The 13,370-nt window shown below is 37.1% G+C and overlaps 1 protein-coding gene across 1 annotated transcript in view; it reads left to right on the forward strand.

The window, feature by feature from the left end:
• Positions 1–6,267: 6,267 nt before the first annotated feature.
• Positions 6,268–13,370, forward strand: part of LOC149787031 (von Willebrand factor A domain-containing protein 5A-like) — a 43,790-nt gene continuing 36,687 nt past the window's right edge. The window contains exon 1 of the mRNA XM_089977578.1: positions 6,268–6,406. Within this exon, the coding sequence (XP_089833704.1) occupies positions 6,361–6,406 (46 nt within the window). The 5' untranslated portion in view covers positions 6,268–6,360. The remainder of the gene's footprint in view (positions 6,407–13,370) is intronic.

Here is a 13,370-nt window from a genome sequence, read left to right on the forward strand (position 1 = left end):
AGAAACAATTGTAGGTGCTACAAAATGAAAACAAAGCCAATTTGTGTTCTTATTATACATTTTTAGGGGTTTCTCGTTCTCTAGCTCAACAATTCGAGGGTAATCTGGCTATCCCCTATTTAAGGAGCCACATTACCTTTATTCATCATCTTGCTACACCTTATTTTCATATATATCCTTTTGTGTCTGGAGTAGATGGTATAACTGGAGTAGATGGTATAACTGCAGAATTTTATTTTAAAAAAAAATAAAAAACAAGTAGCTCCTGTATTAAGTGAATTTTACAACTCGATCAATGAAACAATGAAATGAAAGATACAATGAAAAAAGGCCTTATAACACTCATCTACAAAAACAAAGGAGATAAATGGAACTAAAAAACTGGAGACCCATATCTCTACTCAACATGGATTATAAAATCCTAAGCAAAAGTTTAGCTAACAGACTAAAACACCCCATGGAAACCATAATAAACCAGAATCAATAATGTGGAGGAAAAGGAAGACACATACTAGATAACGTTTTATCTATATAATCAACGATATATTTATTAGAACAACAAGGAAAAGGGAGCGCTATAACACTTATTGATCAGGAGAAAGCCGATGGAGCAAAAACCAAACGATTCCCAGTACAGATATCAGTAAGACAGGGGTGTCCCTTGTCAATACTGCTCTATGTACTGGGAATCGAAGCTCTAAGTAGGTCAATACAAAATAGATGGAAAAATTAAAGGGGTCAACATTCCTAATATGAAAACCGAGTGCAAAACTTTCCATCATGCTGATGATTGCACCAATTTCATAACACATCAACAATCATACCAAAACCTAATGAATCAATATGAACTTTTCAGTAAGGCATCAGGGTCCCAGATTAACCACCAGAAAACTGAAATTCTCATCATAGGAAACTGGAAAGGAAACCACCCGGGCCGTTATTTTGGAAAAATTCAAAAGCAGGTTAAAACTCTAAGGATTTTCTTCGGAGAAAACAGTAAATATCTAAATCTTCTTCAAATAAAGAAAAGAATAAATTACCACAGTCAGATATGGGATTCCAAACACTTCAATGTAATAGAAAAAGTGAAAATAGCCAAAACTTATCTGTATAGCTACATATGGTATGTGTACGATGTCATCGATTTTGAATACCGTATTATGAACCAAACTGAAACCCTCATATATAACTTCATATTGAGAGACAAAACATACATCAACCTGCCAAACGCACTCTCTAAACACAAGGAAATAAAGGGGGGCCACCCCGGACCTTAGGGTTAAACAAATGACCGACCACATATATCAAATTCAAAACCTACAACAGCACAACCAACACATAGATGGCAAGGCTTATACTTATACTGGTTCGGATTTCTCTTGAAAAACAAACCGGAAATATATAGGAACAATAAAATTACTAAAGTACTAAGTCCACCTAAAACTATGCACAGAATAACTAATATACTAAAACTTTATAGGGAAGACAAAGAGATATGGAAACAGACAGAAAAAGAAAAAATATATTAGTATCTATCTGAGATTAGACACAAAAACGTCTTAAATAAAGTAGAAATAAACAATCCTACTATTAAATGGGATCCCATATGGAAAAAATAGGCAAAAGTAAAAGAGATAAAAAGCAAGCAAGACTATTATTATATCTACACGATGAATGGTGGACAGGGGAAAATGCCTTCAAAAGGAAAATCATGCAGAGCATCCCATCCTGTCCAATATGTAAAAATGCCCCCGACATGAAAAAGCATCTAATTTTACAATGCAAAAAGAATTAAACACATATGAATACAATTATAAACGTAATTCAAAATACGATAGGATATTACAATGAAAATCAGCTTCTATACACTAGAGACATTATTGAATCCAAATTGTATTTAAAAAAATAACTGACTATATATACAAGACTATGGATATGAGAAGAAGAAACATATGGCTAACAGAATTAACAGTAGCCTAAGAGTTGAACTCAGCCTCTCCACTCCTACACTCCTTCCCCGCCCCCCCCCCCCCCCAACACAGAACATATACCTAGGCTTTCATGCCTGTCTATAGGATCAGATTACAAACACAAGCAGTGGGGAGCTAATTAGTTTCTCTGCAGGCACACTCTTTGGTCAATAGCATCCCTCCACCATATCGACATAGAACACAATTAATTGTATTATATGTTTTCTACATTTGTTTCTCAATACTGACCTTTCCACTATGTGACAACCAATACAAATCATATGTTAATCTAAGATACCTTCAAAGATGACTTCACGGTAAAGTTCTTGTCAAAGGTTGACCTGCATTTTTTTGAGAGGCTGGACTGTCAACAGAGCAGCATGTAAACAGAACACATATTTCACTTCCAGATCATCACCAAGGCTTTATTACTCACTGTGCACTTTCGCCGAAATACACACGGAAAACCACAACCTGAGTTTATATTCTGAAACAATTACCTTTAAATCCCTACCAAAAAAAATGCATAAATATAACTCGTCTATCACCACCAAAATGAGAGAGGAAAAATGTTCTAAAAATAGACTATAACTACATCCGTGGGTACTGAACTGAAAGTACTAATTATGACCTGATTCCATATCTCTCCCCCCCCCCCCCCCCGTATCCGTTGTTTTCACGTTATGTCACAAAACGTGTGTACTTCCATATCCTCCATTTCGAGTCCCAAGCCCCGCAAATTGGCACCTAATAACATTGTTCTTTTCGCATAATTATGAAGGCATGTCTCATTTTGTGCATAAAAATATAATAATACCTTACATTCTGTTGCATATGTCAACCGCACGAGATCGAATGCGTGACTTTTCTAATTGTTTTCGTCAAGTAAAACATTTAAATTTCAACAATCTTTGTTATTCTTTCATAAATAGATCGATCGATAAAGAAACGCGTAAACAAATGGAAACAGAAACAAGTAGAAACATTTAATGTTTTTTAATTTCCATGGCCCGAAATCAATCATTTGGTTATCGTTCAAGTTAAATAGCTAATTTGTTAGTATATAATTTCATATTTCTAAAAGCATTTCAGGAATACTTCGTTTTGACATTCGACACTAAGTCATGTTACGTTAGGCACGTGTTTCGTTTGAATACACTGACGATGAAACGTCTTTGAACGGTTATCGCTTTTATTCAATATTATCCCACGTCCATCATCTCCACAACAAATACAATATTTGACCGTACTAATTAAATTGCTTTGTCAACTGTTTTTGGCACAAACAACTGTTGTCCCAAAAAGTATTTGTACATAAAAAGTTCTGGCATAAAACACGTACTATGAAATTTTAATTCGTAACTGATATTGTATCCCGAATATCATTGCCCGGAAATACTCTTTCAAGATGACAAGCCTTGGGATACGATTCGAAACACTTTTTCAAAATGTCAACATTGTCTGTTTGTAAAAGAATTAAAAAATAACTGCATTTATATTTGATAGCAATTACGGTTCAAATTCACTATTCTGTCTTTCGATATAAGCAAGGTAACTTCAAGCTTTTTTTAACTTTCAATCTATAGGGCACTTAATTTCAAGTATAATCTATGTATCGCTTCGATGAATTAAATGTCCTTATCGACAGTTAAATCAGATCATGATTTTGAATATACATGATGACTAATGTTGACAAAGGTTTGTTAGGGACTCAAAATGGCGGCGCAATGTGTGCGCGCGTTGCGTTGTGGGTATTTGCGTACTCCATCGTAACGTCTGTGAAAACAACCCATACATTAAATTAGCACCGTTTACCTGACAACAACAACCCCCCAGCTATAAACCATTAAAGGGGCATTAGGTTTGCATAAAACTACATTCATAGTTACCTGAATAGGAATGCAGACGAAAACCAAAAAATGTATAGCACACTCATGATTAATGCTATACAGCAAACGCGTACCACCATGACCGCATCCTACTTACCTGCCCAAACACTCAATAATTTATACATGGAAAACAGAAGAGAGGGAGCTCAAGTACATAAAGGTCATCCTTAGATGGGCCATCGCAAGTTTTGAGCATCCCACAACTGTGGGAACGCATAGTGACTACCTACAACTCCCAAATTTAAACTCTTCAACAAATTATTTAATATTAAATCTAAACTCATAGGAGAGGGAGAAAAAAATAAGAAAAAACAAACATGCTTCTTCCAAAATACAATTCAAAATAACACTGGAACGACACAATAAAATATAAACAGAAATGCATACAAGCACAAACAATACAGACCACAACAAGTAGACATATTATTATCTTCCCGTTCCGCCTCAAATCCTTAAATATTCCAAAATTTAATTTAGGAATAGATAGAGCATCCAGACCAATACATGATTTGACCAAGATAGCGCCAGTCCTCATAATAACAAAAACAAAAACAACAAAACATACACATCAACTACAATTACAGGACAAAATGACTCTGGTAAAGTCACTATGCGTTCTTAACAACCAATGGGAAAAGGGACGGAAACCCACCCGTGGTACAAAATGTTCCAAGGGGTGGGGAGTACAGACCAAAGCTCCAAGCCAAGGGAAAATGGAAACCAGGCCCAAGGCCAACCCGGGCCAAGGAAAGGGAATACGTAATATTCCCAAAGCTTATGGGATACAGAAACTAAAACAATATGATGAGCAAAACAAAAGGCAACCCTGCAGAATTCATATACTATTTATATTATTATTTATCTAAAACAAATAAACATCAAACACTGTATGGGTGGACAGGAAAACACATACCAGACACGTATCTAGAAAAACACGGTGTCACTTCTAAGTCCTAAATAGTTGTTGTTGTTGTTGTTATTGGGTTTAACGCCATTTTTCAGCACACGATAGGCTATACATGGCAGCCAGTATTAATGGTGGAGGAAGAACCCGGGAAATCCCCGGAAAGAATAACCGACCCACGATAAGCTACTGGCAAGCTTTCTCACATACCCACATTAGCCGAATCCGAGACTCCAAACCACGCAGACAGAGGTGAGATGGCAGTGATCCGTAACGGACAGCGCTTTAGACCATTCGGCCACTCAGGGCCCCACCTAAATAGTAAGACATGCTTTGAAAGGGCTAAGAGGTGACAACAAACTGTGTGTCGCCTCCATATAAAACGTCCACATTAATTATTGCAGATGTTATCCCATGTATCAGTGGTTCCCAAGCTTTTCAAGTAGAGGGCCATATCTACTATTTTCGGTAATTAAGCGGGCCACAACGTTATAAAATTATAAATGTTTATCAATGTTTATTAAATTATAAAAGTCGTGTAATATCATTCTTAAATTTATTAACTTTCAGCAACCAAATTCTAAAACTTTAAAAGCTGTCAGTGTCAATCCTACACTACATTCATTTTCGGTTTTAAATCAAATGCTGATTTAACAATTTTAAATCAGTTTCTAAAACCGACATTAATATAATTAATTTACAATTGTAACTGTTCTTCACAACCAGTTACTTAAGTTCAGATGCCAGTTTATCAATGTCTGGGCACAAAACTGTCGTGCCCAAAGTTTCGCTAACTCAACGGGCGCATTCGATAATTATATCCGAGCACCACAACCAAGCGCAGAGTGAATTATCGAACGCCGACGGAGCTCCGAGTGCTCGACCAAAATGACAGGCTTCTTAGACTTAGAATTAACATTCTAGACTCTAGAATAATGTAGATCGCGCATTACTGCAACTTTCCTCTAGTTATTATTTATTTATTTGAACGTCAATAATTTTTTGAAATTATTAAAATACCTTATAGTAAATATAGAGGCCTCGCGGGCCACTTTCTGAGAGCTGACGGGCCACAAGTTGCCCGCGGGCCGTGGTTTGGGAACCTCTGCCATATATCATTGTATTGTCTGTCCATGTGCTGCGACCGGGGTTTTGTAGAAATACACCATCTCTCTCTCTCTCTCTCTCTCGTCCTTTGTAAACGAAATACTTCTTTCAAACGCCTGGTGATAAATTAGCTCTTTCTTTCCATCTATTCCATGTTTAGTGTGGAAAACGTTGAAACCCACTAACTAATGGACACCCCAAACCCCCGCCCCACCCACATAAACAGATTGGTTGATGGGGGAGAAAGAAAGAATGTGGGGTAACCACAAATTAAACGTAAAACGCTCTATTTATTTTAACGGCCATGAATATTGTAATTAAACAACAAAAACAGCAGCGATCCAAGTGGAGCTCGATTCGACTGCTTTCGTATTGATATCGTGACTTGTTTATCGAACCCGTATGCAACTGGCAGATCACGCGACTATTGGCATAGTGAATTCATACCTGCTGCTTCTTGTGGTGAAATCTGCGTTTCCTTTCTCGAAAGATGGGTGATAAAACAGAGGGTTTAATCTCATCTGCGGGCAATCCAGGTAAGAGTGGTACATTGTAAACGTTTATAATAACAGTATTGGTCTAGTGGTAGTTAACGTCTATAAATAGTACGTATCAAGGCGTAATACAACAGGCAACTGGGGGAAATATATGTACGCATAATTAATGTAGTCTGCATCCCTGCTTTACTATGAACACTGTGGAGTTCAGCTCAGGGAGAATGAGAAGCAGGAAACCAGACTACAATGAATGAATGCTATATAGAGAATTATTCAGGAATGTTTTGTTTAATTTTGAATTCCATCATTATTAGAGCATGTTGTGGCTAGTACAAGTATTCCAACTTTTTATACATTAAAGTTTGTGAATTACAAAGGTAAAATGCATAAACATTAAAAACACATGGGCCTAGAATTGTCTTCCGATCTGATGAATCAATGGAAAAAAACAAAATGATCAAGGCCAGCATGTACAGAAAGAAGTATATTACGGTACCCGTTTTTCCATATTATGTATACACGAAACATGTCCATGTTTGTAAACTCTGTCACAAACAGCGCACTTCTCCACACCTTCATGATCCGAGTATTAAACATTAGCTTGATCTTTTAAAAAAAAAATTAACACCAGCAGGAAATTGTTATCACATATTAAGATATTACTGTTCTGACATCGTGAACAAATAGGTTAAAAGAGGAATAGGATACTGCTGAACACCGGTAAGGTTTGTGTGTAGGTTTATAGAGCAATACTATGGTCTAATGTCCGTTTTTTGGTTACATGCTTTGTTACTTCCTTACCTGTTACTTATACAGGTAAACAGTTTGTGAGGAATACCTATATGACCAACCCTTTATAAAAAAAAGACTTCTCCATATAAAACTCATACATACATACATATATATATATATATATATATATATATATATATATATATATATATATATATATATCCAATGTGTATGTATTTATGTGTTGTAGATGTATTTTATTCAATATATATTTGGGTATTCCAAGCAGAAATACTTTGATGTTTTGATGTGTGCAGACGATGACCAAGAATTACTAATTACTAATGGAATGATGAATATTTAAGGTCTTGGATGTACTAACAAATATCGTTGGCTGCTCGTGGACATAATTCCTCAAGAGACGTGAATAATGCTGGATTAGTATACGACATTATGGAGACTTTAAGAAAATATTTTGAAAGTGCGATTTAAAATAACAAAAGCTGTTTGCAAAGTTAAAATTCCCCTGAAAAACGCCGCCACCCCTCCCCCACACAAATGGATGACGGAGCAGTCGTTTGAAGTGCGTCATCAGGTCTGATTTACAACTCAAATGAATTCCCCCTCGGAACTTGAGGTCCAGTAAAAGATACGTCGATTGTTTGGTGTGTGTGTGTGTGTGTGTGGAGGAGAAATGAATTTTCCACACAAAACAGCACCCCACCACAATATCATTTTATATGTATGAAAATGTACCGTCATAACTATGTGTATATAGTTTCTATTCATGCACGAAGCAATCGTAGTTTACAGTGCATATGTTTTAATTTTCTCTATTATGAATGAATCTTTGTAAGTTACATCTTTACCAGTTCGATTAAAATCACATCTTGACACGTAGGACTATGGAAATCTCATTTAAATCATATTCGGTCTAATATTAATTCTAAGTCATTGTCAGTCAATGGTGTCTATTGCACACACTAACATTATACTCTCTCTCTCTCTCTCTCTCTCTCTCTCTCTCTCTCTGTATTTGCGATGTTTTGTGCTATATTGTTTTGTATGTTAACCACTGTATTTTGTATGGACTACCTGGTACAAATCAAATTTTTTCAGTTATTTAATTATGCAAGATATAAGTTTTGTAGAAACAGATTAATGTTAAGTAAAAGAGAAGGAAGTAAAGGTAATTGTTTGCTGCAAAAGAAGAATAAGGAAGTATTTTGACGCACGAGTTCAAATTATGGTCGCTTAGTTATACGTTATTCTAGTCTGGCAATTGGTAGCAAATCTGGTGAAATCATTTGTTAACTCTAGAGTAACTAAAGTAATTAGTATATATGCGTAAGCCGAATATAAATTCAAGAATCTTTATAAAATACCAAGTTACTTTCTGTTGAAACCATTAGATAGATCTGAAACAAGTATAATAATAAATGACTGTAATAATACATAAGAAGCACTGGAATTGCTTAGAGCACGAGCTAAAATTAGGGTCGATTAGTTAAAGCACGGGGGACTCGAGTGGCCGAGTGGTCTAAAGCGCTCTCCTTTACGGATCACTGCCATCTCACCTCTGTCTGAGTGGGTTCGAGTCTCGGATTCAGCCAATGTAGGTATGTGAGAAAGCATGCCAGTAGCTTCTCGTGGGTCGGTGGTTCTTTCCCGGGTTTTCCCGGGTTCTTCCTCCACCATTAATACTGGCCGCCATGTATAGCCTATCGTGTGCTAAAAAAATGGCGTTCAACCCCACAACAACAACAACAAGTTAAAGCACGTGCAGCGGACACGCTAAGCATCATCGAGCTAGTGAGCACTGGTCATGCTAGTTTACGTGCTTTGGATTTGTTGTCAATATAGCTGATTAAGTATACCCTACGTACTGTTAGTTCATTAATTACAAGGGCGACGCTGCTGGTAGGGTTATTCGTTTTAGATAATGAAATGTGTTCATGATATATATGCGGAGTGAGTTTTGGAGTTTTTATGTTAATCTCACCTCTCTTTATCCATCTAGTCTATACTTAATGTAGTCCGATAAATCTACCCCACAAATCTGTGTTGATACTGATGGACGATTGCAGTCAATATCAGCACGGGTGAAGGGCTGATTTATCGGCCTATACTTAGTGCTGTTGATTTTGATGACGTAAAACTACTGTTGCACTATATCTAATTCCTGGTAATGGGGGAGGAGCTTAGCTCTACTTTATTTTATAAAAGCAAGAACTTAAAACTCCGCCTTCTAAAGTATTATGAATTAAACAAATTCAGTTGGTCTCTTTGCTTAGGAACAATTTCAGCGGCCAATATTATAGTGTTGAATAATGAAAACCAGCGACTTCACGAGATTTGACTCAGAAAAGTGACACCATATTTAATATGCTAATTCTAGAAAAAAAGATACTCACCAAACACGACCACTAAAAGCTAGCTTAAGGACGATGTGTTTCGTTTGCAGACAAATTACATTATTATATTCTTGAAAATCAGTTAATTTGAATTCTTGTCGTTTGGAGTACTTTTGTTTTCTTAGCACAAATATCTTCTCAAGAGGTGACATTTAGGTAATTCAGCATTGCTACAAGATGCATCTCAGATTCTTCTGATTTCTTCATTTTTCTTTTCTTTATTTTTTCTTCTTCTGAAAATGTCTATATTTAAAATCAACTATTAAATCGCAGATATGTTATCAAGGAAATGAGAACAAAGACGACATTTTTTTTAAATATCTCGCTATCTCTCATGGTTGCAGCTTGTGGATTGTTCGATATAATTGCATGACTTAGCGAATCTATATCGCCGACAGAGGTCGCTGATGAAAAAAAATGTGTATTAACATCTCGACTAACTGAACGAATGAATCACGTGACCGATTTACTTTTTCAAAGTACGGTGTCATGTTGATGTAGTACAGTGGTTCCCAAAGTGGGCGGTACCGCTCATTTGGGGTGGGGTGGGGCGGTGGGATCACAGAAAGGGCGGTATTGCTGAATAATGCTTTTTACGGTTAAATAGAGGGCGCTGAGGATAACCAAGGGGGCGGTGACCAGAAAAAGTTTGGGAACCACTAATCTAGTAGTTTAGTGCCATTTTCAGCACACAATAGGAGTAGGCAATACACGGGGCAGTGGTTAGTGTCCACCTCGGATGCAGGAGGTCGCGAGTTTGTCTATTCCATTTCAGCCCAAAATATTTCAACATTGGAGAAGTATGTGGCAAGAAAAAAGACTATCTGAAAACAGAATACTGGATTTACAAAACTGCAAAGAAAAATGCAACGAGGTGAACTCGGCACGTGAAACACGAGCAAAATGGCGGCAGCTACAAAAGAACTGAAGAACCTAGGAATTTTTGTTTCAAATCAAGATAACTGAAACTAGTGAAGAAAGCTTTATTGAATGTGTTTACAAAGATGGAACACAAGAACTAGACATGTCCCATATACCAAGAGATAGAATACCGGGAACAGCATCGGTGATGGTTGCATTGAAAGTATAGAATCCAGACTACATTAAAAACTTGTACTCAATTAACCCCAAAGGATATAAAGGATACATAGTTAGACCTAGAGGGAAACAACCAATTCTACCGTATGGAGAGATGGACATAGGGAAAGAGAAAGTTATAGTTAAAAAAAGCATCCATATTAAGGAAATTAAAGAAACAATCTGGAGAATTATATACGTCAGACATTCCTCTAGAAATCTCACTGGAGGATGTAACACAATTTGAAAAAAATTCAACATCAAAGTGATTTCATCCAGATTGGCAGCAATCTACAGTGGGATGCAAATACTAGAAATCAAGAAAAACACGAAGGACATAAAGAGAGTATTCTTTATATTTGGTTTCTTAGCTCAATCTTGGTATAAAGGATGTATCTACAACAGGAAATGTAATAAATGTGGAAATACAGGACATACACCCTTCAAATGCCCAACAAACCAGGAAGCAGAAATTGGAGAACCCCAAGTCATGAAGCAACAACAACAACAGCAAAGTCAGGAAAACCAGAAACCGGGAAAGAAACAGACCCACATTATACAGGAAGTTATCCTAAACCCTAACCAACAACAAAAAGAAGTGAGACGACAAAAACAACAATAAACACGACAAAATCAACCACTACAGCAGCCAGGAAGGCAGCAAGAAATGCAGTAGCAGGCAATAAAGTCAATAAAATCGAAAACTCCCACAACAATACAATCAAATTTAACGGGAAAACAAAACCCTATTCAACAACAAAAAGAAGCGAGATACCAACAACAACCACAGGGAAAGCAGCAAGAAATACAGAAACAGGAAGAACAATGCCCAAAATCACAACCAAGAACTCAAAAATATCAATGAAAAGAGAAGCTTAAGACAAAAAATCAAGAACTAGAACAAGAGGAGGTAAAAGAATCGACGCAGTTGGAAACTAATATAATAGTACAACCACAAATGACGGGAAACCAAAGTACAGACACAGTAATAGCTAGAGATAGAGATAGAAGAAGGAGGAAACAAAGAGAGGAACACGAAGAACTAATGATGGAAGCCTATTTTATGCAAAGTGACCAATGTCTAGAAGAGCCAATTGATTTAGATTATTTAACAGTTGGACAGGAGGGTCTCTCTAAATGGTCTGGAAAGATCAACGGAGAGGTCCCCCCCCCCCCAAAAAAAAAAAAAAAAAATTCAGGATGGGCGATTCATATAACTATTTTCGAGAGAGGGAGAGAGAGAGAGAGAGAGAGAGAGATAGCATGTCGTTTATTTGCTTAAAAAAGTCCAATATTTAAAACGAGATCAGTTGTTTCCTTATGAACGTCGTTTTCAAGAAACCTCTCCAGCAATAACAGATAAAGGAAACTTGAGTAAGATAAGATACAGGATCAGTGGGAAATAGCTGGAATTGAACGTCCTTAAATCGGGGCCCCGAGTGGCCGAGTGGTCTAAAGCGCTCTCCGTTACGGATCTCTGCCATCTCACCTCTGTCCACGTAGGTTCGAGTCTCGGATTCGGCCAATGTGGGTATGTGAAAAAGCTTGCCAGTAGCTTCTCAAGGGTCGGTGGTTCTTTCCCGGGTTTTCCAGGGTTCTTTCTCCAGCATTAATCTTCCTCTACCATTAATACTGGCCGCCATGTATAGCCTATCGTGTGCTGAAAAATGGCGTTAAACCCTACAACAGCAACAACAACGCCCTTAACTTACAACTATAACGAACTCGTTAGTTCTGTCTGAAATGTGATGACAACGTTCTTTATTTGGAGGATTTGGTGTATTATTTCAACTGGTCAAGAAAAAGATAGAATTTATTTAAATGAGGGCTTAAACGAAGCAGTGAATTTGAATTACGTATCCTGGAAGGTGCTGATGCAGTAAATGAGCTTAAGCATTTTTTTTTATACTTCTTTTACTCATGGAAAATGGAGATCGTTGTTAGTAGTCGGTCACTCTGTTTTAAATCAGTGAAGATTGCGCCTGATTCGATCGGTAGTAGCCGTTGGTCAATAAATTTCGTCAGTGCAGTCTGACATGAGAATTTCTGTCGGAAACTTGATTGTGATTTTTGGAGGAGCTGTACTTGTTACGATATACGAAAAGATGTTTTCTGAAATGTTTTTCAATATTTTGTTGAAAGCACTGATAGAACAGATATGGGTCGAATGTGAGATGGGTCATTCTTTTCATTTCCCTTATGAATTTCGAATACATCTGCTAAAACAGACATTTTCCGAGTTTTTGGTGTGAATTCCATCTAGACCTGATAATTTGTTAGCATGTTTTTTATTGATAATATTAATAGTTTAAGTTGTTGTAATTAGGGGATATTGAAACTGGCATAAGCGGGTACCATTTCGTTCACGAAAGCAGTAAGTATGGCTGTACTGGGCTCTGTTAAATTAGACCTGTAGCGTGTTTGGGGAAATAAAAGGGTTCAGCTTGTGTGCAATATCCTGCTGATCGGCATGACTAGTGCCATTAACTATAATTTCACACGGAGCTAGAGGTGCGGGTTTCTTTGAGGTTAGTTCTCGCAAGCGATTCCAGATGGATATATGATCAGTTTGAGGCGATGGCGTTATTGTAAAAGGACTGCTTGCTCCTTACGAGTTGTATTCTGTGAAATGAGCAAAATATACACAGATTTATGGCGAGCTAGTTGTTGCAATATGCGGTGGAAAAACACACACTTGGACCACCGGCATATCTGGGTCTGTGCTGGCTTTATTCGGCCGTAGGTTAAACATGGATGAAATGCATTAAAATGTACAATGA

The sequence above is a fragment of the Sinohyriopsis cumingii genome, chromosome 12, assembly GCF_028554795.1.
Source record: "Sinohyriopsis cumingii isolate HCF-2022 chromosome 12, ASM2855479v2, whole genome shotgun sequence".
NCBI lineage: Eukaryota > Metazoa > Mollusca > Bivalvia > Unionida > Unionidae > Sinohyriopsis > Sinohyriopsis cumingii.